We start from the raw sequence: 25,563 nt of genomic DNA on the forward strand, positions 1-25,563 counted from the left end.
ACATCTATAGGAAAAAAACTTGCCCTTAAAATGGAAAAAACTCAAACTACAACATTTATAGAGGAGGAAACAATAAATACCATTTTCTTAAAACCTACAGACAAAAATGAAATAATAAATACAATTTCTGAATTGAAACAAAACAGCTCTCCAGGCCTGGACAAAGTTACCACTAAAGACTTAGAAAAATTAACCCATGTAATAGGAGATATTGTAGTGACAATGGTTAATGGAATATTAGAGACAGGAATTTTTCCAGGAGACTTAAAAACAGCAAATATAATACCAGTGCACAAGAATGGAAAATGTGAGGATCTAAACAACTATAGGCCTATTTCGCTACTGAGTACATTCTCCAAACTAATAGAAAAAATAATTAAGAAACGTATGACTAGGTTTATAGAACAGAATTTTTAATTCGATGACCAACAATATGGATTTCAAACAAAGAGTAACACCTTGGGAGCTGTCTCGGACCTATTAGAGTATGTGTCAAATGAAATTGATCAACAAAAATATGTTGTAGCTGTCTTTGTCGACCTGCAAAAAGCCTTCGACACTGTTGATATTGAATTGCTGCTAAGTAAAACTAGTAAAATGGGATTTCGAGGCATATGTGGAAGCTTACTAAGGACATATTCAGTAGGTAGGAGACACTACACAACAGTAAACGACCAAAACAGTGAGACAGAGACTTTAAATGTGGGGGTAGAGCAGGGGTCAGTGCTTGGACCGTTACTTTACCTATTGTATGTGCATAGCCTAAAATATGCTAGTCTTATGGCTAAGTATTTTATGTTTGCTGATGACACAGTTCTAGTGTTCTCAGCCAAAGACATTAAAACCCTTGAAAAGGAAATAAATGACTCTTTAGATATATACTATAAGTGGCTGTGTTATAATAGGCTTAGTATAAATGCTACCAAAACTGTCTACACGATTGTAAGTAATAAAAATAAAACAAAATGTGATATTAGTGTACATGTAAGCGGCAATAAACTTAAAGAAGTGACAGACTACAAATATTTAGGTTTAAATATAAATAATAAACTTTCATGGAATAATCATATACAAAAAATTAGTGACAAAATATCTCCTATGCTTGGTGCTTTGAGAAGGTGATCTCACATGTTAAATATTACAACAAAAAAATTACTCTACAACAGCTTTATTGAACCACATTTGAGGTACCTTATAGTATGTTGGGCAAATGTTCCAAATTATTTATTAAATAAAATACAACGAGTGCAAAATAAAGCAGTTAAATTAGTTTATTCTTTAGATTATTACACACCAAGTGATATAATTTATAAAAATACTGGTATTTTAAACATTAATCAATTAAGAACCTATGAACAAATTAAATTTATAAAATGTATACAGTTAAATATTATTAAGACTAGTTTAAAGGGAAAATTATTACAAATTAAAGACTGTCAAAAGTATCAGCTAAGAAATAAAAACATGTTGAGAAATGCATTGGTGCGAACAAAAAAATTTCAGGACTCTCCATTACATAGTGCAATAAGTGTCTTCAATAAAATTCCAGAAACTATTGTGAATCTAAAAAGCTACAAAAATATGTGTAAAAGACTAAAACAATACCTTAAGGTAAACTAAATAAATATATTAAATGTGTAAGGCTGTAAGCCATAATCTCTATATTAATCAAGTAATATTGTACTAAATTTATTTAGAATTATGTTCCTAATTTTGTTGTATTTTTTTCTTTTTTTGTTAAGTTTTAGGCCCTGGTGCCAGTTTGTAAACTGTTTTTGGGTCATAAATAAAGTTATTAAAAAAAAAAAAAAAAATTTCCTTAATTCTACACTTTAGTAACACCAATCAACTTCATTCATCTATTGGAAACTAATAATTAATAAAAATGCGTCATTACTTATTACAACTCAACAAATCTTATATTACCTATACACAAGATTATAACCTAACCGATCAATAAACATGTACCATACCGTAAATGAAAGTCCAACACAATATATAAGTGAACAATTGTCCGAAGAAACCGTTAGTCAACAAGGACCTTCTCGAAATAAAGAACTTATTCCAGGAGGAGAATCCGGCTTTATGAAGCACCATGGCCCATAGACTGAACACGGCGAAAATGTAGAAAAAGGCCCCGTGTAAGCTCGTAAGACCTAATAAACCTTAAAATGACCCATTGTGATTGATTATATAAGTGTAATTAGGTCGAAATACCTGCGGTACAGCCCGAAAGGGCCGCCATAGAAGTCCTGCAATATTCAACTATGGATAAGTTGTTTCGAATGGCGGACTCACTGTAGGCAACATTAGGATCTTGCTTCGATTTTGTAGACGACATATTTTCTGGGATTTTTGTTTTAATAGCAATAGATTAGGTTGAAAAACTTTTTAGGTTTTGTTTACCACATTAATGTTATAGTGACATTGACACTAATGACAGTTGACGTATGGGTGAACAATTGTGCAATGGCTACGTTTACAACGCACGGATCTATTAGGTCCATGAATAAATTATAGATTATTTTTATTTAATACAGTCCTGTTTACAAGGATTGATTTTTTGGGTTAAATTATCTCTAGGATCGAAATGTCATTTGAAGAGAGTTTATCAGTTTAGACGAATTATAAGAGATAACCTCTTAACCTTTAAAAGTGTTATTGTTGTTTAAAAAGAATAAACTAACAAATTCTTTTTCAAGGCTAGTAATTCTCTTTCTTTTCTTCGTTAAATTTGTATACAAAAATAAAAATTTCGTAAGCTAACATCCAATAAATTGTCAAACTTGTCATTTTGGTACCGCAAAATAGGTCCTAGGTGTTTACACCAAAGGAAAATAAATTTTCACGTGACAAAATTTTAGTGTGTGACGTCATTTGATTTAAGGATTATATATTTGGTACATGCGTTGTAAACGTAGCTAATATGAACGAAGAGCGCTATATTGACCACGCCCTTGACTAGAATGACGTGGAGCATGAAAAAAAAATGTAGACTTGCCCAATCCCTTAACTTTGCTTAGAGCGAGATAAACGCTACTGACGTGAAGTAAGTTGAGAGACACATAATCCAGTAGCAACCAAGCTTTATTGAGTACAAAACTATAATATGTAACGTAATAATTAAAAAATATTAATAAATTATATAAATATATTAATAATTATATAGGTTTTTGATAACTGTATTTAGCATGAATAAAATTATGCTGTTGCCACTGGATAAATACACTTGTTAAGTATTTTATTCCCTCCAATAGGAGCAAAACATTTTTGCTCGGTTTACCAATATAATTTAATTAATTTCAATTTATTCAAAACAGTCTTAACTAATTCCTAAAACTCATTTAGTACAGCAAATAACATAAAATATAACAAAAAAAAAATGTGGTTGCTACTGGACAAATATTTTTAAAATAACATAAAATATTCCAGTTAATTAATTATGATTAATTATTTTAAGTTCAACGCAGTTTCCTAAGTAATTTCTAAAAGTTTTTAACCGTAAATAATTAAAAACTGAAATAAATTCTCTGTTGCTACTGGATAAGTATTTTTGTTATGAAAAAGTTTATTTAGTCCAGTAGCAACCGAGCGCAGCTTTGTTTTTTGAAATTTAACTAATATCATTTAATTCAAACAGTCTGATTGCCTAAATGATCCCTAAGAGTTATTTGTTACAAATAATATAAAACTTAAAAGATATTGGGTAGTTGCTACTGGGCAAATATTTTCTACTAAATTAATCCAGTAGCAACCAAATATATATTTTCTTATTAAATTAATATTATTTAATTAATTCAATTTTAAAACAGTTTAATAAGTAATTCCTAAATCTTATTTAATGCCAATAACGCGTTAAAAAAAATAAAGTACTGTTGCTACCGGATAAATGACTCCCAAGGAAATCATTCTTTCTTCACCTCGGCTTGCTTGGGTTCAGTGAACTGTCAAACTTAATCTAACCTAACCCTATATTTGTGTTCTGTGACCTAACCTAAAAAGAAACTAATAGTTAATTATAAAATACTATATACCATAAGTATTGTATTAAAAAATAGTGATGGAGCCCGATAAGCATTTACAGAAAGTAGAACTAGCCTCGGACGTATACGCGATATGCATTCAACACGCTTTAATAACAGAAAAACAAGAAGTAATGGGTTTGCTCCTGGGCGAGGTAAATACCAATATAACTGAATAGTTTTACATTAAACTGACATTATTACATAACAGATAGATGAAGAAGAATGTATCTCAAAAATATCAGCTTGCATGATACTCCATAGGAGTGATAAACAGCCCGACCGAGTGGAAATATCGCCAGAACAATTATGCGGGGCCTCTGCCTATGCTGAAGAGCTCGCCTCCTCCCTGAGGAAGCCCATAAGGGTTATAGGCTGGTACCACTCTCATCCGCACATTACTGTATGGCCTAGTCATGTAGGTACGTTAATTTCCTTTTTAGTGAAAACCTGACACTCAAAATTCCTTGTTTTAAAGACATCAAAACCCAAGCAAATTACCAAATGATGGATCCGCTATTTGTCGGTTTAATTTTCTCCGTGTACAACAGCGACCCACAAACGAAAAGCAACCAGGTCCAATTAACTTGCTTCCAGGCAAAAGTTAACGGGGATCAACTGGAGAGGCGAGAAGTCCCGTTGTTCATCCAAAATGCTCCACTGGCCCCATACAATCTGAAACAAATAGTCGATTTGCCGAAAATTTTAATTCAGGAAGAACTGGAGATCCATAGTAATAATGACGGTGAGACCAACGACCCCCTTGTGAAATTACATAATGATGCTGTTAAAACTGTGGCTGTGGCCAATATCGTGTCAAACGTTTCTATCCCTATATTAGAGGGTTTAACCGCGAGATTGAGTGCTACACAATGTCGCATTAAGGAGTTGCAGGCTATTAAGGAGAAATTGTTGGCCGAGTTGAAAGAATAATTGATTTATTAACAGGAAATTAGTCAAGTAAGTTATGAAATGAGTTTGTATTAAGTGAAGCATAAAAGTTCTTTAATTAATATATATTTTTTTTTAATAATTCACATTTTTTTCAAAGACCTATGAAAAACCCTTCCTGCTATTTCCAAATGTTTTTGATAATTAAAACCATTAGAATCCTTAATATTTGTATCGGCTCCACTGGACAACAGAAGCTCAGTTATCTCGGGTTTTACTTGTAAAATACCTGCAAAAAAAGGGGGGCAATCATAACTATTTCAAACATTGATAATTACCTGCTCTCAGTAACGGACTCCAACCACTATTATCTTGCATATTAATGTCAACTTTACAATCAATTGCAAACTTTACATTATTTAGTTCGTTTGAGTCGACCGCATAGTGTAGAATTGTTAACCCATTAATATCTTGACAATAAATAGAAGCTCCTAAAACCCAAATAAGCGAAATTTAAATATACATAGGTAAAAATAATCAAACCTTTATCCATAAGAAGAGTGGCAGCTTGTAATTCCCCCCTGTATATTGCAAACATCAAAGCGGTTCTTTTGGTATGTCTCTGCGGTTTATTTACGTTCGCACCCAATGTTATCAGCAGCTGAATTATTTGAAGATCACCCGTCTCGATTGCTTGGAAAATCGGCGTTTTATTCTCTTTGTTCTCTGCATTTAAGAGGACAGGCCTAGAAGGAGGAAATTTCTTAAATTGTGTCAGTTCAATTTATTTTAAAGAATTCTTATTGACTTTCTTTGAATGGAGAAAATACAAGCATTTGCATGACTCCAAACAAGAATTCCATACAATATTCTTGAATGAGTAAATGCAAAATAGGCTAACGCAACCTTGGTAGATCCTCTAAGGAATAAGTTTCAAAGAGCAAATATACCAGAAGTCACATAATATGTGCAAACACAACTGATTTATTTGCAATTCCTGTAAATCCAAAGTAGAGTAGATTTTTATTAGAATTCATGCTTAATTGATTGGCACTGGTAATAACCACTGGTAACTCTCAACTGTGTCTCCTCCATTAAGTGTACTAGATCAAATTGTTACCTGGATCACTACCAAACCCATAATCCAAGTGAAGTTTCAATCACTTGGATACTGATTGCTACTGACCACTTCAGGTTTACCCAAATATTCTTATTATTATTATTATTATGTAGACAATAGCAGGCGGTGAGACCGATGAAGCTATTGTTTCTTCCGTATATGTTTCAGGCTTGAGTAGGTGGACCTGCTCACATGCAGTAGTGGATCATTCTCTCCGAATTTTGTCCCAGCTCAACATCAACGCGATTCTTGAAGATATTCGTATTTGGGGCCGTCACCGTTTCCTGATTTAACGAGTTTCACAAAAGTGCACTGCACGATTTGTTACAAAGTTTTGCCGTTATTTCTTTTTCAAGCTTCCTTGTATGTCCTCGGAGACTATGATCATCAGCATCATAGTGCCAAATTGCACTGGTAATAACCACTGGTAATCTTGTAGGTTTCGATGAGATCGCCTCTATGCCTTCGCTCTCTGAGAGTGGTCAAACCAAACCTGATTAATCTTTCTGGATATGGCACCTCGCTTAATTCGTAAGGGATTTTTGTTACTTTGCGCTGTAATTTCTCCAATTGGTCTATATCTTTAATATAATATGGGTTCCATACAACAAAGGCATATTCTATTTTTGGTCTTATGTATAGAGTGGATATCATTTCAATAGAATGGTCCCTAAAAGCTTGTTTTATCAGATAGACTAGCGAGTTTGCTTTTTTACAAATTCTGGTTATATGACGTTCCCATTTTAGGTCTGATGTTATTAGGACTCCTAGATCATTTTGTTCGTTCACTGATTTTAAGGCACATCCATCCAGAAAATATTCATTATCAGGATTATCTGGACCGATCCTCAACACTGTGCATTTGGCAGTGGCGAAGCGTACGAGTAGACAAGGTAGACACTGTCTACCCCAAATTATCCAGTTATTTGTCATTAATTTATCACGTAATTATTTTGTATCACGTAATTATGTAATTGTTGAATTAAAATTAAAGGAAAAATTTAGACAGAACGTAGTCGCTATCCTTACTATTATTATATAGTATCTAAACATGATTAATCCGAAGGCGCCCCCGCCTGCCGCACCTAAAATTAAGATAAAAATACAGGGCTAACACCCAATTAACGTATACGAGCCCCAGGAAGACACATTGATATCTGTCTTCCGAAATTTGGAGCATCTAATCGAACCAAATACGCATCAAGCAGGCTAGAGAGGTCCGGCCGCATCAGCATTCAGCCTATTACGTATGCAAAATTTACTCGCGGAAAAGACATTCGAGCTTTTGTCTATCAAAGTCGACCAGCTATTTTATTATGCTGTTGAGGGTTATTGTTTATGGACACGCTTGATCTGGTCGGCCGCAATACATCTTCAGTTTTGTTTTGTTTTGATGAATCTGCATTTGGCATTTGGTGGGGGCGCGTGCTATAGTAATTAGTATTTATATTATTTTAATTACTAACACAATATATACACATATAACAATATATTTATACTAATTTAATAATTAGTATTTTTATTTTTGGGTGTATAGAAAAGTTTTTTTAGTAGATATTTTAGTGGTTATTTATGAACGACCGTTCGATATTAGCAATTGTATTTTAGTTGTGTTTTTTTGTAAGTAGTATTTATTCTTATCTATCTATCTTTTTATGCTAGTAGTAATTTTTTGTTGTATCTTTACATAATGTTTCCCTTTGAGTTAATATTTCATGCGCTTTCATTCTCTATTTCTTTAAAGTAAATAATATTGAATAGGTACACATTTTTTTATAATTAACGATTTTGATTGTCTACCCGAAAAAAAAGTTCACGCTTCGCCACTGGCATTTGGATGTGTTTAGTTTCATACCCCATTGCCTTGACCACATCTCAACATTTTGCAGCTCTGCGCTGGTTAGAGGATTAGCATATATTTTGCAGTCATCTGCAAACAGACTTGTGTCCATCTTTATAAGTTCAACTAGATCAAACAAATATGATGTAAAAAGCACTGGGCCAACTATCGATCCCTGGATAACGCCGCTGTTCACTCGATGTGGACTGGACAGCTCCCCATTGACTATAACCTGGTAGAATCTCTCATTCAGATCAAGCAGCTTTCCTCTGACTCCAGCTTTGCCATTAAGAGCTTGTGCGGAACTTTATCAAATGCCTTTTCATAGGCAAGATGTATATCGTTTTTAATATGGTTCAAGTTCCTGGAATTATTTCTAAATTTTTTCCAGGCAGTTGAGATATTTTTTGCCAATTTTACAGATAGTCAATGTTGTTTTTAATGTGTTGCAAGTTCCTGGAATAGTTTTTTCAATTTTTTTCAAACAGTTGAAATAATTGTTTTCAGGTATTTAAAAGGTATTATGTCTGTTGGCTGGCCATTGTCGCGATTTTTTGTCCAGTCATTCAAGCACTTTAAAAATTTTGTTGCTGTTGAACGTTTAGGCAAAAATCCATGCTGAGAGGCAGGTATCAAACTATTCTCCAGAAAAAATGCTATGAGCTCCTTAACTATTACTTTCTCCATAGATTTCAGTGGGTTGCATGTGAGGCTGATAGGTCTGTAGTATTCCGGTTTGTTCCGGTCTCCCTTCTTGAACGGTGGTGTCACAATTAAATGTTTTCATTCTTCTGGTATCTTTCCTTGCTCTAAGCATTCCTGCATTGCCCCCGAAAGCAAGGGACTGAAGGAATTTCTGTAATTTTGAAGGAAAACTGTTGGGATTTTATCTGGTCCTGGGCTTGAGTGCGCTTCTTCGACTTTCTCTTTTGTAAAATGAATAGTTACAATTGAGGGTTGCACCCTGCTGTGATTAGGCAATAAAGGAATTAGATATGAATCCTTCGTGAATGCTGTATCAAACTGTTCTGCGAATGTTTCCGCCATGGATTTGCTGTCTAGAAACTGCTGGGTTGCTGTATCTTTTAGGGTTATGGTTGAGATTTTCGAGTTTAAGTTGCGATTTACATATTTAAATAGTTTCTTTGGCGAGGCCGAGTTTGTAAGACCATTTTCATATTTCTTTCTGGCGTCGACCAACTTATGTTTGGTAATATTATTTTGGCACATGTCGGCTTAATATATGTGATATATGATTCCATTATTTTAATGTAATCTGTTATTCTAGATTTTGAAACATAGATACAATTGAGATGTGTCAATAATTATTTAGTTCATTGCAATCCTGGAAGAAATATTAGTTTTTGTATTGTACCACTTCCTAATAAAAATATCTTTATTGTTATCTTCTTACTTTTTTTATTTTATTGTCTTAAGGTTGCGAAAGTCATACTGGTACATGAAAAAAGGCTTTCAATTATCTTATTATAATTTTTGAAGCATTACTGAACTTGGAACAAAATTCGAAGATAATTTCAAACATAAATTTGAGTTTCTGTTATTTTTTCTTGATTTTCAGGTTATAAGAAAACTATGTTTTTATGTGATTACTTTTAGCCTTGCTGATTTTCTCCTAAAATTATCTTCAAATGCCCGGAAGAGACTTAGGAATAATTAGAAGACACTTCCAGGCAGTCAGAATGAGTTAGACGCCCGGAACAGACCCTCAGATTACCTTCAAGTGCTTGGAATAAGTTTATGAGTAGTTGAGAGACTCTTACAGGCAGTCAATGTGGTTTAAATTCCTGGAATAGACCTTGACCCCTGGAAGAGACTTAAGAATAATTAGAAAACCTTTCCAGGCAATCAAAGTGACTCAAACTCCCGGAGCAGACCCTCAGATTACATTCAAGTGCCTGAAATAAGTTTATGAGTATTTAGAAGACTATACAATTTTTAATTACTATAAACAAATCAGTAGATTGTTCTCAGTTTTTTAGAGAACTTATGACCCCTATGATGTAAACATTGATTTCTTTTTTCTTGATATTTGACATTTAGTACTATTGGTCAGCATGTGAAAGAAATTAATTATTACTAAAAGCTATTGCAAATATATGGAATGGAGCAAAAAGGCAAAGACTACAAAAGAATAACCTTAAATAGCAAATCATTAATTTATAAAAATTATTCCCCATGAGTTTTTAATGACATAAATGTTTTACTGTTGAATTGCATCTGGGTAACTAACATTCCTGATATTGATTTTTTATATAACAATATTTTAAATAATTGCACAAATGTTTTAAATAACAATTTTACTATAATTAAACCTGTGCAGAATTACTAATTAATCCTAGAGAAAATCTTAAATGTAATAGACCTAATTAGTTTATTTTGTAAATTTGTATCTTGGAGTGTCATCGACAGCTTTAAATAAAAACGTTTTTGTAGCCACTGATCAACTGTCAAGTTCAAGTTTACCATAAAAGGTTTTATCCAATTAATTGCTACATAATTCAAAATTGAAAAAAAATATTTGAGTGATAACACATTTAGTCCACTTTACATTAACAAGGTACATTTCCAATAACACTTATAGGTCCTGATAATATTTAAAATATTCATAATCAAAAGCACTGCTCATTAAACAAAAATTTATCAAATTTTTCATTTTAAAACAATTAATTGTATACGAAGCATATCACTTGTGATGGCGTGATAATTCGAATCATTTAAGAATTTCAGTTTTTTTTTTGGTCTCTATATCTCGATTAATATGCTGTGCATTAGTACCACTTTGTTCACAGTTTTAGTAGGTAAGTCCTTTCTTTATATATTAATATGAAAAACATTAAATAAACAAATTAGTAGTAGTCATTGAGTTATAACAACACTGAAATCCAAGATATTCCCGAAAAGAAAAATTAAAATCTTCAGTTTATTGTAAAAAATATTGGGGATTTTCTCAATGTTGAAGTAAGACAGTGTTTTTAGGGTGTTTATTATGTGCCTATAATATACACTGATACGCATTTTTTTCAATAAAAATTTCGTATACAGGGTGTCTCATGTAGCCGTGGTCAATCCAACTTTCTTATTTTAAATAGAACACCCTGGATATGATTACATTTTTGGATTCTACACAAAATTATAAACATTTTGATATATCACATGGCATACTTTTGTCTAACTGTTTCTAAGATACGCGGTTTTGAAAATTGCTGTTTTTATTAATTTAATTTAACTTATTCTACTAAAAATAGAAAAAAACGGGTCAACACTTCTATCCGCCATGTTAAAAAATCATAGAGAAACCGGTGAAAAGTCGTATGCTAACTTCTATCAAAGCGAATAACATTTTTAGTATATTTGTCAGTTCGGTTTTACAGCACAAATGATTCTCTGCTGTCAAGTTTACACACATTTTCAAAAGAGGAAATTTTCAGTTTTATATTCACATATATATTAATGTTGATTTACCTTATGGCTCTTAAATAAAAGTAATATAAGGTCGTCGATTTAAGGATAGTACTAGAAATAGGATTAAAACTGTTAGTGCTAAGTAACATAAAAAGTAAAAGACACACCACGTAACACTAACTTCACCAGCAGACACGGACTTATCAAACTAGTAGGTATATATTTAAAAAAAAAAAACCTGCTAGCAATATGGACAAACAAAACCAAACAGAGTAAGCTTATCTGAATGAGTTATGTATTCACCCACTGAATAAAAAGGGTGCTGAACAAAAAACGTTCTAGCTACTGGCTTGAACTGCCTGTACCCCTCTGTCTTCTTAATTTCATTGGGTAATGTATATTTTGACACACATATAATAGGGACTCATTTCATATATGGTTGTCTTATGTCTAGGCACCACAAAATCGAATCTATGTCTTGTCTTATTACTGTTAATAATTACATCACAATAAATGTTAATGTTTGGAGGCAAAACAGCATACTTTGTACAAGTAAAGAGAGTATATTGTAATAATTCGTAATTTTTTAAACAATACTCTCGAAAAGCGGATCCACACATTGTCCGTACAATTCTTTTTTGAATAACAAATGTTCTTATTATTGATCCCCAAAACATTATGACATAGGCTATACGTGAACGTACATATGCATAATAAAACTGAAATGATTGATGCCCTACTGACAATGTTTTTTAAGTTGTAAATAGCGAAGTTTGCCGACGTTATCTTTTAACATATTTCATCAATATGGCTTTGTCAATCTAAATCTGTGTGCAAAATTAGACCCAAAAACTTAGTTTCGTCCGATTCTAGGGGCATATCATTATCAATTATTTTCAAAGTCTACCTTTTGTTTTGAAAATGAATGAATTTTGTTTTGCTTGAATTAAGGACTAACTGATTTTGCACTACTTTTGTATCTATAAGGCCGTAGAGTTTGCAAGATCTAAGGCTATTTGACAGTTTTTGTGAGATATTACGCATCGGCAAACTGGGCTAGTACTGTATATAGTCCGCCAACGTCATCATTTAAGCTGTTGCAAAACACAACAAAGTTCTTGTCACCCTTAATCTCAACTGACTGAGGCCTGTGGCTCAGAATCCAATTAATTTCTTTGCGTTTCCTCTTTAGTTTTTAAAAAAAGAAAAAAGGTCTCATTTGAGTGTTTTTGTGAACTGTTACGATGCCGAAAAGGCGATTCATACCGATCTTTTCACAAGTAATTACCGTTACTGTCATAACATCATGTCAAGGGAGAATCGTCAACATAAACGTAAAATAATATCATAGAAATAAGCCTAAATAAAAACCTATTAAGAAATATACAGTGCTTTTCTTTGAAGTCTCCCCCATTTATTTTTTGAACGGGTCAAAAAAATTTTTTGAAACTTGGCATAAGTAAATTGGTCTATAGATACTATTTTTCACTGTAAACTAGGTAGTTGTAAATTCCAAGATGGCGGCTGGGCGACATCTTGAGAAAAAAATTTAAATAGAAAGGGGGGTCGTGTGGTACCTCATTTTAAAGGTCTCAATGCGTACTTTATAACCCTCAAGTATTAGACCCATATCTCAACTCGTTTCAAAATGGCGGCCTAATAAAAAAAAAGTATTTTTTTTAATAAAAAAAAAGTATTTTTTTTTATTTTAACGTTTAAATTACATTTTTATGATTTTTGAATAGGTAAAAATCAGTGTACGAAAATAAATGCGTCACTATTTTATTTTGACATAAAAACGACAGTTCTAAATGTCAAAATAACACATAAGCGCCATCTTGACTAAATGCATTAAATAGAAATCTTGTGTTACCTCATTTATACTCTATTTCAGAAGTGTATAGAGCAATAAACTGGGGAATTCCGTTCTGTTTGGCTACATTTCGTGGTAGTTCATAGGCGCAGGTACTTATAATATTTATGAATTTAATTTTCACGGATTAAATGCCTTTATTTTGAAAGAGATTAAATACTAAATAAATACTTTTAAATCATATTTTAAACGTTAGTAGTCACTGCTACGCTGTAGTGTAATCACAATATTATTTTCCCAATATTTAAAAAATGGAGGTATTCAGTCCAACGAAAAGATGTACTAAAAATTCTCCACTATCGCTGAGTGAAAAAGTTATTTTTTTAAATGTACATGATTGCATAAAACACGATTACCCTAGTTTTACTGTGCAAGAAATTGTTGAAAAATGTTCTCGAATGAGTGGAATTGGAAAGTCCACCATTTTCAAATTGTTGCGGGAAAGAAAAGTAGCAGGTCAAGTGGAATCTCCCAAGCAAAAGCCAGGACGACCTACAAAAGTCCTTGATGAAAATGCTAAATGTATAATTCGAAGAAAAGTTCACTCTTTTTATTTTAAAAAGGAAATACCCACCCTAGACAAAATTTTAATGGAGCTTGGCCGAGATGACAGTATTCCGTTGATAAGTAGAAAACTTTTATGGAAAACTTTAAAAAATATGGATTTTGCCTGGGAAAAGCATAACCGCAAAACACTTTTGCTGGAGAGCGACGAAATTGTTTATTGGAGACGACAATACTTGAGAAGTATCAAGCAGTACCGCAGGGAGCAAAAGAAAGTTTTTTATCTTAATGAGACGTGGATTAACGAAGGTTATATAGTCCAAAAAATGTGGCAAGACAAAAATATAACCAGTGCTCGCCAAGCTTTCATAGAAGGCCTGTCTACGGGTATTAAAGTACCTTCGGGAAAAGGAAAAAGACTTATAATCACACATATTGGAAGCGAAGAGGGATTTTTAAAAGAAGGTCTGCTAACCTTTGAGTCGACTCGCACAGGAGATTACCATGAAGACATGAACTCAGACGTTTTCGAGGACTATTTTGGTGAAATGATAAAATTTCTTCCGGCTAATTCGGTGGTGGTTATGGATAACGCAAGCTATCATTCACGGCGAATAGAGAAGACGCCAACTTCAAGTTGGAGAAAGCAAGAAATTGTCGATTGGCTGACTGCAAAAGGTATTGCGTTTGAAGCAAATTTGATAAAAAAAGAACTGCTGGCAATAGCAAACTTACACAAAACTCGTTTCATGAAATACGCCGTGGAAGATATAGCCGAAAAATATAATATAACTGTACTGCGCTTACCGCCATATCATTGCGAACTAAATCCTATAGAACTGATATGGGCGCAGGAAAAAGGATTTGTAGCAAGACAAAACACGACTTTTAAAATGAAAGATGTTAAGCTACTGTTTGATCAAGCCATTACGGAAGCGACACCAGAGAATTGGCGAAAAGCAGCCCAGCATGTAATTAAGCAAGAGGACAAAATGTGGGATCTTGACAACCTTATCGATCAGACAGTCGATCCTTTAATTATAATGTCAAGAGGTGATGATAGTTCGTCAGATGACGAAGAAGACTACAATCTATTATAATTTAAAATTGTTATACACTGTTCAAAAAGTGCCAGATCCAAAAGTGACATTTTCAACTGTTTTACTCTACATATTATTTTCAATAAATTTGTGAAAAAAATATATTATTCCATTTAAACAAAATTAACTTTCTAAAATAAAATAGCATTTAAGTACATTAATTATAAGGTAAAAAACAAGTCCCAGTTGCACGCCTTTGGCGAACCGTTTTCAATGTTTATCAGTGGGTAACAATGGGCAAAACTCATAAATTGACCCAAAACCGGGTGGCACTACCTGCAATCAACGAAAAGAAAGAATTTTACATTGAAACTAATACCCAACTAAGGTAGTGGCATAAAATATTGGTGGATCACCAGGTACCACTTTTGCATACCTAATGAGGTTTTATTGCTCTACACACTTCTGAAATAGAGTATAAAAGGTTTTATTGAGTACTTTTAATATTTATTACATGGACTCGGTGGACTCCGTTTTGACCTGTCTAAAAGTAACAGCCAAAAAAATACACTGTTGCGATTTTATTAACGTTTTTAATAATAATATACAAATATTTTATCATTTTTGAATTTTGGATTTAAAGATTAACTTTTTGGTTTCTAAAGACTTACTGAACCGCCCTCGTATGTCACATTTCACGTTAAAGGTTATTGAACATTATTTAGACATTCCAAAAACCAAATAGCTATTAAAAAAACTCGAAAAAAAATTTTAAGATATTTTTCCTTAACCGGTAAATTACTCAGTTGTTAATTAAAACTCTCCTCTCGTATTACAGTTGATCTACTAGCGACCTCCGGAGACATAACGGCGACATGGACCTCGCCGATGTACCCCAAACTGTACTCGAACGATACCAGCGTGAATCCCTTGGGACGACCCATAACCGAAGAAGAAGACTCCTGGATCGGTAGTTTGGTAAACATCGGGGCGATCCTGGGAGCCCTACCGGCCGGCTTCGTCGCCGATAAAATCGGAAGAAGGAAAACGTTAATCGGGGTCGCGTTGCCCCATATAACCGCCTATTTGATGTATGCCTTTGGCACGGATATTTACATGTTTTATATCGGGAGGTTCATCAATGGGATCTCCGTGGGGATCGGGTATGCCATCCTACCCATGTATGTCGCCGAAGTGTCCAAGGATTCCGAACGGTCCACCCTCTCGGTTACTTTGAATATATTCTGGACTTTTGGGAATTTTTTGCCTTACGGTATAGGGCCTTATTTGTCTGTTAAGTTGTTCAATTTGATTTTGGCCGCCGTTCCGATTACTTTTATGGTGCTTTTTGTCGTTTTCGGGTTCGAGACCCCGCACTATTTGGTGCATAAGGGTCGCGACGACGAAGCAATGGCGGTTTTAAGAAAACTTAGAAAAAGCAGCGTAACTGGTGCCAAGAAGGAAGTGGAAGTCCTAAAGGAGGCTTTTAGTGAGCACGAAGATGGTAAATTGTCGGATATTTTCAGAAACAAGGGGTTGAGGAAGGCTTTAGTTGTTTCAATGTCTTTGGTGTTTTTTCAGCAATTTTCCGGGATCAATGCGGTACTGTACTACTTAGAGCCCATCTTTCAGGCCTCTGGCACTAAATTGTCCGCCGCAGTAAGTTCGAGCATTTTCGGGGTTTTTGTCTTCCTTTTCAGCTTTTTAACCACGTTCACTGTTGAACGAGCTGGCGTCAAGTTACTTATGGGCATATCCGCCTTAGGGTCCGCACTATCCCTAGGGGTCCTCGGGGCGTTCTTCTACATCAAGGACAGCACCGATTTGGGCACAGAAAACATTTTTTGGCTACCCATAGCCGGTTTAATTAGCTATATATTATTTTATAGTATAGGTTTCGGGCCTCTGCCCTGGACCATCAGTTCCCAATTGTTCCCTAACAGTGTCAAAGCGATTTCGGCCGCGGCAGTTTCAGCTTTCTGCTGGATCTCTTCGTTTATTATCACGAAGTTTTTCAATAGTTTGAACGACACGATTCATAGGGCGGGCACGTTTTGGTTGTTCGGCGGTCTGTCCTTGGTGGCCCTCCTGGTTACCATTTTATGGGTTCCAGAGACCAAAGGGAAAAGTATCCGGGAAATACAAGAAATGTTACAAAAGTAATATCACGCTTTTTGTAATAATTATTTAGTAATAAATGCTTGTAGTTTTTTGTATAAACCACTTTGTTTTTCTTAGTTGGGGCAAAATCTTTTGCTTTCAAGATTATCCTTCAAGATATCCGATTAAGTTAAATGTATCCTACCTTTCCTTCATATATGTCTAGTAATGCATATGATCATTTTTTATTAAACACGATTACGCTTCTTTTAAGTGCTGATAAAACTTTTTTATTTTTCTGGCATGTGGCATTCAACCATGCAACCAGTTATAATTTTTTTATTTTATTTGATTTGTCATTATTACGTAGCTATCGCATATTTCTAACTACTCTGATAATTGACTTAAATTTTTTTTTAATGTTCTCTTATTTTTAATATCTAATTTATAGGACGATTCTTAGCTACATTATCCTATCCTAAAACATTTAAGACAGTGAGACACTTCTGGGATAACTATTCTAATTAAAAATCTAAACTAAATAGTAAGTCTAACATGTCTAAGAAAGGTAATCGAATATTTTTGCATTTTCTAGTGCCAATAAATAGACTACCCATACTTTACTTTCCACGCATAAATTAATAATAAGCTGATAAAATTGTTTGGCCAAAGGTTTAAGCCACCTTTAAGCTAAAATCCGATTACTCTCATACGCTCTTATCGTAAATAAAGAAATATCGATTTCAATAAGTTTTTTTTTGATTTATATCGCATTAATAGTACGCAACAGTATTTTGAAAATGGTATTTTATCTTTGTTTAGAATAAGTACTACTATGATAATAGTTTTCGTATATAGGTGCTTTAATTACAGAAATAATGAAACTCGAAGCACATTTTTACCCTCCATAATCATGTAAAAAAAAATAAAAATGTTGAATTTGTGGGGGCATCCATACCATAAACATTCTGTTATGCCTCCTATTGGTTAAAGAAAATCCTGAAAAATTTAGGATTTATGTTGTTATTCACTCACACTACAACAGAAACAATCAATCGCTCCTTCTTGGATATCGCGGTATCAGAAGCTTTACAGATTTAAATTCAAATTCAAAAGACTTTTATTACCACTTAAACATTGTACATAGAAAATTACATTTTTTTATTACAAGAATTTACACAATGCTAAGAGTAATGCGGACTGAACTGCGATTATAAAAACAACCGATAACACATACACGAGTTAGCGCGCATGTGCTGCTCAGACCGTTAAAACATACTAACCTAATTACAACTAAAAGAAGAATAAAGACTTTCCCAATTATAATTATTAAGAAAATAAGTCATTAAACCCTAAAAACATATAAAAGATAAAAACAAAAAAAAAATATAGTGTAATAATTTACTATATCAATTACATTAATATAGGTACTATCTGTGCAATAGACAGAGAGGAGGAAGGGCGGCAAAAAACACGAGCCGAGGCTGGAAAACCAAGGCAACACGACGCAAAAATGAACAGATATTCCAAAATGAACCATTTAAAATTTTATTTTTATGCCTGCAAGATCAACAAGACCAGTGTTGATTTAAAAAGTAAAAATTCAAAAATAATATGGTTGCAATTAAAAAAAAATAATTAAATTATATTTTTAATAAAAATTTGATGGCGTGAATTTGTTAAAATGTTAATTGAGAATCAAGAAGAATTTCTTTAACATATGCAATAAATTTCTTTGGTGAACTATTTTTAATGTATTCCGGTAACCTGTTCCACATATGAATGCCTACATACTGGAATGATTTTTTGAAACCTGATGTTCGATGAAATGGAATTCTAATTAAATTTGGATTTCTTAAATTGTGTATATAATCATGGTGAAAAAATAAGTCTCTTAAATATGGCGGCTGACCTGATTTAATTATTTTGTAAATTAAATTATACATATGACACTTCCTTCTATTTCTCATATTTAATATAAAATGTGAATTTAGATAAGGAGTAATGTGGTCTCTATACGATATATTAAAGGAAAAACGCCTACAACTATTTTGCAGTTTTTGCACCGTCCTTGACAGAGATACGGTTAGTGAGTCGCCATACACAATGTCCGCATAATCCACCAAAGACAGTACAAGCGAATTGCAAAGCAAATATTTGGTGTTTGATGGTAACTGATTTTTGTATTGATATAAGTTTTTTAAACGACCGTAAGCAATTTTAATTTTGTTCTTAATGTGGGAGGCAAAGCTGAGATTTGAATCGAATATAACCCCTAGATTACGTTTTTCCGCAACGGTTGGTATAGCTGTTCCATTAATATTAATTTTAAAATTTTCCATGCAATCTAGAAGATGACTTTTATTTTGTAAAAAAAAACATTGCACATGACTTTGAAGCATTTAATTTGAGGTTATGGTTTTCAGCAAACAAAGCAATCTGATTTAAGTCGGCGTTAATTTTATTCTGTGCCACCTGAGCGTCTGATATTTTAAAAGAATTATAAATTTGGGAGTAAAAATGGGGAATTTTCGATGCACTGATTCATATCAGCAACATATAAAGAGAAAAGTAAGGGGCCTAATATGGAACCCTGAGGCACCCCTTTTTTAAATGACAAAAACCTTGAAAATTTAAATTCACCACCATTCACCGTTCGGACACAATGTAACCGATCTTTAAGATAAGAGCTAAAAAAATTTATGGCATTTGCCGAAAAACCATAATAGTGCAGTTTTGCCAAAAGCATTCGGTGATCTATGGTATCAAATGCTTTACTTAGATCTAAAAGAGTTAGGCAAGTTGTTTCCTTTGAATCCTCTTTAAACCTAATATCATTAACAATACTGATATTTAAGACTTGTTATAGTACTATAAGATTTACGAAATCCTGACTGGCAATCAGGAATAATTTTTAAATTATAAACATAGTCAGCTATTTCGTTATATACGTGACGTTCTAAGATTTTTGAAATGACAGGCAGAATACTTATTGGCCTAATGTCTTTATAATCTGTTGGACAAGGTATTTTTGGTAAGGGAATGAGTATCGCTTTTTTCCAATCATCGGGGAATTGGTTTTCTAAGATGCAGGAATTTAAAATATTGACTAATGGCTTAAGACAAAAAGGAAGACATAGTTTAAGATCTCTAATGGAAATTCCATCACCATCTATTGCATTTGACCCTATTTTATTTATAATATCGACAGTTTTATTTTCAGTTATAAGACTTATATTAAATTCCGTCTCAAAGTGACTAAATGTATTTGAATTATAAAAGTTAAGTTTTTCTAATGATGTTGAATTAGTAGGGCCCACGGTGTTCGACAAAAAAATTATTTAAGTCCTCGGGTAAATTGAGATTTTCAGGAATAGAGTCAATCTTTTTTTTAGTAAAATTAAGTTTTTTTGCTTTGTTCCAAAATTCTTTACCCTTTTCTGTAGACATTTGCTTGAAAAAAGTAATTTTTTCGCGATTAATTGCGTGTTTAGTATAATTCTTTAATTGCTTGTAATATGACAAATTCACGAGGGTTTTTTGTCGAGTATATTTTTTCCGAGCTTTGTCTCTTAATTTAATTAGATGTTTAATATTACTCGTTATCCACGGCGTAAATGGTCTATCCTTATATAGTCTTGTTTTAAACGGAGCGTATTTATTTATTAAATAGGAAATATTATTGCTAAGTAATGACACTTTTTGATTAATGTCAGAAATATTATGCCACTGTAGCTACTGAGCCTCCTCCCCAAATGAAGTCATGTTAATACTATTGTAGTCCCTGGACCTGACAACTTTTTTACATAATTTAGATTTTGGTAAGTTTAAAATCGCTTGAACTAGATTATGATCAGATATGGACTCCGATATACAGGTAGATTCAGAGCTAAGACACTCGATGTTACTGCTAGCTACAATGACGTCAATAAGGGTATTAGACCGATTGTTGATTCTAGTAGGGTTATTAATCAGTTGCCGAAGATCGAATACTTCCAAAAGATACTTAAAGTTTTGAGTTGCTGCAGTTGGTCTAAGTAAATCTATATTTAAGTCCCCCATAAAAATTATACTGTCATAGCATGGAACAGATATAGTAAAAATTTCTTCAACAAGTTCAAGAAATGTAGGCATGCTAGAAGAGGGTGGCCTATACATATTTACTAATAAAATATTTCTTTTATTTGCAATAAACCTTATACTTAAATACTCAAACTCATCAGTTATATGGGGAAATGTTACTAAAGAGAACTTAATGACTTTCTTTGCATAAATACCAACCCCGCCACCCCGCCCATTCCGATCTTTCCTTATAAAATTATAATTAGGTATGTTAAAAATCAAGCTATCATCATCTGGTGTAAGCCAAGTCTCTGTAACTCCCAAAATATCAAAGTCATATTCACTGGCATAATTTAGAAATTCATCGAAACCGGTTTTCATGGAGCGAAGATTTAAATGAGCAACACTGAAATTGGCCTCAGATTGCCGATCCTGCAGGATTTCAAAACTATCCCCCATTGTATACGTCAACCCTTCGCCACCCCAACCCGTGCCAAACCGCCCCACCGCCCCATCCCTCCAAATTCCATGTCATTCCACAAAAAAATGCACAAAAAAAACAGTCGACTATATGGTAATATGCAAACATATAATAAGAAAAAAATGTGGCCTGATGGTCTCTAAGTTTTATCCACTTCCTACCGCGCAAAAAACCCGATGTAAACAAAATAATAATATTCCAAAAGTATTCCATATTATATTATATGCCCCCAAAAGATATTATTTATTTTTTTAATTTATTATAAACATATTGCTCAAGAACTTTCGTTATAAAACTTGTTAAAATTTATCCTTATCCTAATTACCATAATTAAACCCTCTCAATTCAATAATAATAATAATAATAATAATAATAATAATAAAACTTGACTTAAAATTGAAATCGCTACTAATAAACAATAATTTTTTTTTTTTAATTTATCATGAAGTATTGAAATAAACCTGACATATACAAGAACAGGATAATTTATAATGCAAGATCGCATAATGGCACTTCCAATTATAAAGTACCGTTTTTGGTGTGTTAAGTATCGTCCTCTTACAATATTAAATGCCAAGAAGTACCTACTTAAAAATACATTTTACTCAGTTGACACAAAAATATGGTGGATGATCCAGACTAGCCGAGAGAGAATTAAGTCAATTCCAATATACATATTTACCTCATTTGTGCGATTTTCCTAATAACCGAGGTTTTTCCAAGCCTAACTGCCCTGGTCATATGTATGACCGATGTGTAAGGGCCAATATCTTCGGTTGCCGCCTTAAATTCCAACCATTCTTCACTGTTCTCATCAGTTTTTAGTCTGAACTGGTAGCAAGTGCATGGGGCAAGACCGTCTACTTTTGTTAAGGTCTTTGGGCCTCTAAAATTACATCCAAATCACTATTTATGCACATAACTAGTCTCCTTTTGTGCATTGTCTATTTCAACCGTGACATTTTTAATAACTACTATGAATAATTCAGTTGCACTCTACCGGAGAAAATATAATTAAAACACTCGGATAATTTAATAAAGTTCTCACCGGTAGACCGTTTTCCATTGTTTGAACTCATCGCGTATCTGCAATTTGAAATCATTATGATTTTCTCCATAAATATTCTCCCAACTAATTGTTACATCGTTCGGGTTTCTTATTAAGGTTTTAGGATATTGCATGGTGTGGCAAGAACTCGTTTTATTGATCAAACATTTGTGTGAGCGTCCAGGGATAATAAAAAAAGATTGACCCAACAAGTTCCCTGGTTTCCTTCAATAATAATATTAATAAAAAAGCGACAAAACAAGAGAGATAATGTATGAAAATGAATTCAAGTCGTTTTTTCCGTACATCCTGTGTCTCATTCAGGACCGGCTTTGAAATTAGCGGGGCCATTATGCCCATTAAATGTAAAACCAGCGGAATATTATATACCATAGGCGCTAAATAATCTGCCGGATGTTCTTCTTCTCTCTCTCTAGTCTTTTAATAAATGGAAGTAATTAATATATTGATATTATATACGTGGCTTGTTAAGGAAGCTGGTTTAATCAAGGCAAATGTACTGGTATAGAGATCCTACAGCTCAAATAATAACGTTTATTAATTCCAATATAAATAGTTATAAAATGTAAGCACAAATAAGGTGGCAAATTTAGGGTTTTGTCCAAATTCGGTGTAAAGTAAGAAAAGGTTACGTCCTGGATTTAATTAAGTCCATATTGGGTATCACTATCCAAAAACATACTTATATAAAATGCAAGGTGATTCAAAATTGAGTGCGAAGATTTTAAGGGCGTATTTACCAGCCAAAAATAAGAAGTTTTTTTCGTAAAAACGTATGTTCTAACTTGTTTCGTTCTCTAGATATAGGGTGTAAAATTTTCCTTAAATTGTTATAAAAATCTGCTTTTGTATGTATCTGTTACTTAGGCTAAGTTAAATTTTGAAAAGAAATTAAATGAATCTCAATAATCGATGCGAATTTATTATTTGTTTTAATAATAGATTTTTTTCCTAGAAATAGAGCTAGATACGAGTAAGGCTCAAGAGGCAAGAAAGTTACATTATTGACCGCTTAATCTAAAAAAAAAATTAAATTGTCAAAAAAGCGGTGGCGTACTATAATTTTACTTAGAAGCATCAAGTACGTAGCCCCCCGAAACGCCACTGGAATTAATAAATTTATTTTATTCCCACCAGAGGAGGGCCTTTATGACGACAAATAAACCTGCCAAGTTTTATTTAAATCGGCTGAAAGGATTTTGAATAATGGACAAAAAACCGATTTTATTAAAAAACTTTTCACTCTGTATCTAGAAAACGAAGCAAGTAAGGACTTACGTTTATATGGAAAAAAGTTCTTATTTTTGTTGGGTCAATACTCCCTTGAAATCTTTGCACTCAATTTTGAAACACTCTGTATTTTAAATTAATTAAATTATTAAAAGCGTCTCTGCCTTTGAAAAATATCCAGTCCTTAATTTTAGTTTTCTACTCAGGAAGCATTTTATATAATCTTGTCGAAAAAAGTATTTTAAGCTTCCTTGGCTATGAGTTTTATTAGCTCTTGTTGTATATACTAAGATATTTCGTCTTGTGTAAATATTTTTACACTAATTTTTCAAATGAAAGAAGTGCAAGCACATGCTCCTCCTTAACAGCGTATAAAAAAATCTAGAGAATATCAAGTACCCATGATAATATATTTCATCGATTATCAAAAGGCGTTTGATTGTATCAACTAGGTTATACTTTCGACCATCATGATTAATATGGGATTTCCTGGCCATCTGGTATCCTTTATAACGAACCTCTATGAATCAAATATAGGTTCAAGGTTTTTAAAACAATTTAGAGCGAAACGTGGAGTCAGGCATCACCTGACCTTTTTAACATATATAGTGAATTCATCATGAGAAAGTCCTTAGACGGATGGTCTGTAGACATAACAGCAGCAAAACAGTTGAACAATGAACTCTTAATGCCCTAGAAACATTAGAAATGACTTTAATTATCTGGAAGAAATGAGGAACAACCACAACTGAGAATAATTGAGAACTGCCTTTCAAGTGCATGGAAGAGATGAAAAACTACTTCCAGGCAGTTAAAGGGATTTCATACTCATGCGTGTTACAGTGCCCAGATATAAGAGGAAATGACTTCGATCGACAGCCTGGAAGAAATAAGAAATTACTTCCAGGTAGTCAAAAAATAAACTGTAAAAAAACATCATTGTAAGAATGACAGACAAAATGCGGATTGAAAGGCATAATTTCAGTTTCCCAATGCAGTTGAGGGCGCTTGTAGCCTATAAAGTAGAATAATTTATCCAAAAAAAGAATACAATAGTAAGTACCCAAAGAAAAATAAATAAATAATGCACAAAAGTCGTGGAAACACATTTAAAACATTTTTACATAAATAAGATAAAAAAGAGAATATACGAAAAATAAAAACCTATAACAAATTCAAAATGCATTGCTCTGTTTTTAAATAATAATCTGGAGCTTAGATTTCATGCATTTTCGGAAGCCGTTTGTCGTTCGCGAAAGATCAGTAATTTATTTATTTACTACAGATGCCATATTATAAGAAAATTATAATTTCAAAATTTATCTAATAAAGAATAATATAAATAATAAAGAATATCTAAGCGGCGTCTATTGATGCGTGATGACAAATGTCAGCTCTAAATACCACCCTGTCCAAAAGATATTGTCAGCACCTCATCTTAAGACTATTGTAGCGAATTATCACATAATATAACTCTGTCCTCGATTACATATTAAGCCACTCAAGATATTTTAACATGTGACCTGCGAATACCAAAAATAAACCTTATACATGCATTTTGCAACTTTGTATGGGCTTTTTATCTCTGTTGTCTAAACAAGGACCATACACAATATTACAAAAGTCAAAATGAGAGAGTCGCACAGAATTCGCTTAGTATCTACATTTAATTCATGGCGCTGCGTATTTCTGCAATTTTCATGTCACATGATATGAGAATCCCAATCCTACATCAATGAACAAACCGAGATTTTTGCAAATATCTTGAAATACGAGAGATTCGTAATTATTTTTTATATTTAAATTTACCAATAGGTGCTGTCTTAAATTTTGTTTGGTAAACAACATCGCAACAGTTTTCTTAGTGTTTAACTGTAAGCCATGTTTTACAGATACATTATGTTGACT

General features: G+C 33.1%; 4 protein-coding genes across 5 annotated transcripts; 2 read left to right on the top strand and 2 right to left on the bottom strand.

Annotated features, from left to right (window-relative positions):
- Positions 1-1,893: 1,893 nt before the first annotated feature.
- Positions 1,894-2,443, bottom strand: LOC126742021 (ER membrane protein complex subunit 6). Its single transcript, XM_050448544.1, has 2 exons — positions 2,218-2,443; positions 1,894-2,165 (listed from the first exon to the last, which is right to left on the bottom strand). The coding sequence occupies exons 1-2, from the start codon at positions 2,339-2,341 to the stop codon at positions 1,954-1,956; spliced, it is 336 nt and encodes a 111-aa protein (XP_050304501.1). The 5' UTR covers positions 2,342-2,443; the 3' UTR covers positions 1,894-1,953.
- A 1,426-nt stretch (positions 2,444-3,869) lies between these two features.
- LOC126742201 (fibronectin type 3 and ankyrin repeat domains protein 1-like) lies at positions 3,870-23,762 on the bottom strand. 2 transcript variants are annotated; one of them, XM_050448794.1, is made up of 5 exons: positions 22,405-23,761; positions 22,039-22,242; positions 5,457-5,659; positions 5,252-5,404; positions 3,870-3,994 (listed from the first exon to the last, which is right to left on the bottom strand). In XM_050448794.1, the coding sequence occupies exons 1-5, from the start codon at positions 22,536-22,538 to the stop codon at positions 3,990-3,992; spliced, it is 699 nt and encodes a 232-aa protein (XP_050304751.1). In that variant the 5' UTR covers positions 22,539-23,761; the 3' UTR covers positions 3,870-3,989. The 2 variants fall into 2 exon arrangements, with proteins under 2 accessions (XP_050304751.1, XP_050304750.1); XM_050448793.1 differs by lacking the exon at positions 3,870-3,994 and adding an exon at positions 5,011-5,202 and having other exon boundaries at positions 22,405-23,762.
- Positions 3,974-5,049, top strand: LOC126742202 (lys-63-specific deubiquitinase BRCC36-like). Its single transcript, XM_050448795.1, has 3 exons — positions 3,974-4,177; positions 4,234-4,444; positions 4,501-5,049. Exons 1-3 carry the CDS (start codon positions 4,061-4,063, stop codon positions 4,953-4,955), a joined length of 783 nt encoding a protein of 260 aa, XP_050304752.1. The 5' UTR covers positions 3,974-4,060; the 3' UTR covers positions 4,956-5,049.
- On the top strand, positions 10,528-16,933 carry LOC126742200 (facilitated trehalose transporter Tret1-like). The gene is made up of 2 exons (XM_050448792.1): positions 10,528-10,692; positions 15,552-16,933. The coding sequence occupies exons 1-2, from the start codon at positions 10,653-10,655 to the stop codon at positions 16,874-16,876; spliced, it is 1,365 nt and encodes a 454-aa protein (XP_050304749.1). The 5' UTR covers positions 10,528-10,652; the 3' UTR covers positions 16,877-16,933.
- Positions 23,763-25,563: the final 1,801 nt, after the last annotated feature.

Source organism: Anthonomus grandis, chromosome 11 (genome assembly GCF_022605725.1).
Source record: "Anthonomus grandis grandis chromosome 11, icAntGran1.3, whole genome shotgun sequence".
NCBI classification, from domain to species: domain Eukaryota; kingdom Metazoa; phylum Arthropoda; class Insecta; order Coleoptera; family Curculionidae; genus Anthonomus; species Anthonomus grandis.

Excerpts from the sequence above, each read along its gene's own strand:
- LOC126742021 (XM_050448544.1), bottom strand. The coding sequence starts at position 2,341 with ATGTCGTCTACAAAATCGAAGCAAGATCCTAATGTTGCCTACAGTGAG. Across the intron at positions 2,166-2,217 it reads CCTTTCGGGCTGTACCGCAG|GTTTATTAGGTCTTACGAGC; the intron begins GTATTTCGACCT and ends GGTCATTTTAAG.
- LOC126742202 (XM_050448795.1), top strand. The coding sequence starts at position 4,061 with ATGGAGCCCGATAAGCATTTACAGAAAGTAGAACTAGCCTCGGACGTA. Across the intron at positions 4,178-4,233 it reads TGGGTTTGCTCCTGGGCGAG|ATAGATGAAGAAGAATGTAT; the intron begins GTAAATACCAAT and ends ATTACATAACAG. Across the intron at positions 4,445-4,500 it reads TGTATGGCCTAGTCATGTAG|ACATCAAAACCCAAGCAAAT; the intron begins GTACGTTAATTT and ends CTTGTTTTAAAG.
- LOC126742200 (XM_050448792.1), top strand. The coding sequence starts at position 10,653 with ATGCTGTGCATTAGTACCACTTTGTTCACAGTTTTAGTAG. Across the intron at positions 10,693-15,551 it reads TTTGTTCACAGTTTTAGTAG|TTGATCTACTAGCGACCTCC; the intron begins GTAAGTCCTTTC and ends CTCGTATTACAG.
- LOC126742201 (XM_050448793.1), bottom strand. The coding sequence starts at position 22,538 with ATGCAATATCCTAAAACCTTAATAAGAAACCCGAACGATGTAACAATT. Across the intron at positions 5,405-5,456 it reads CACTCTTCTTATGGATAAAG|GAGCTTCTATTTATTGTCAA; the intron begins GTTTGATTATTT and ends TTTGGGTTTTAG. Across the intron at positions 5,203-5,251 it reads GAGTCCGTTACTGAGAGCAG|GTATTTTACAAGTAAAACCC; the intron begins GTAATTATCAAT and ends CTTTTTTTGCAG.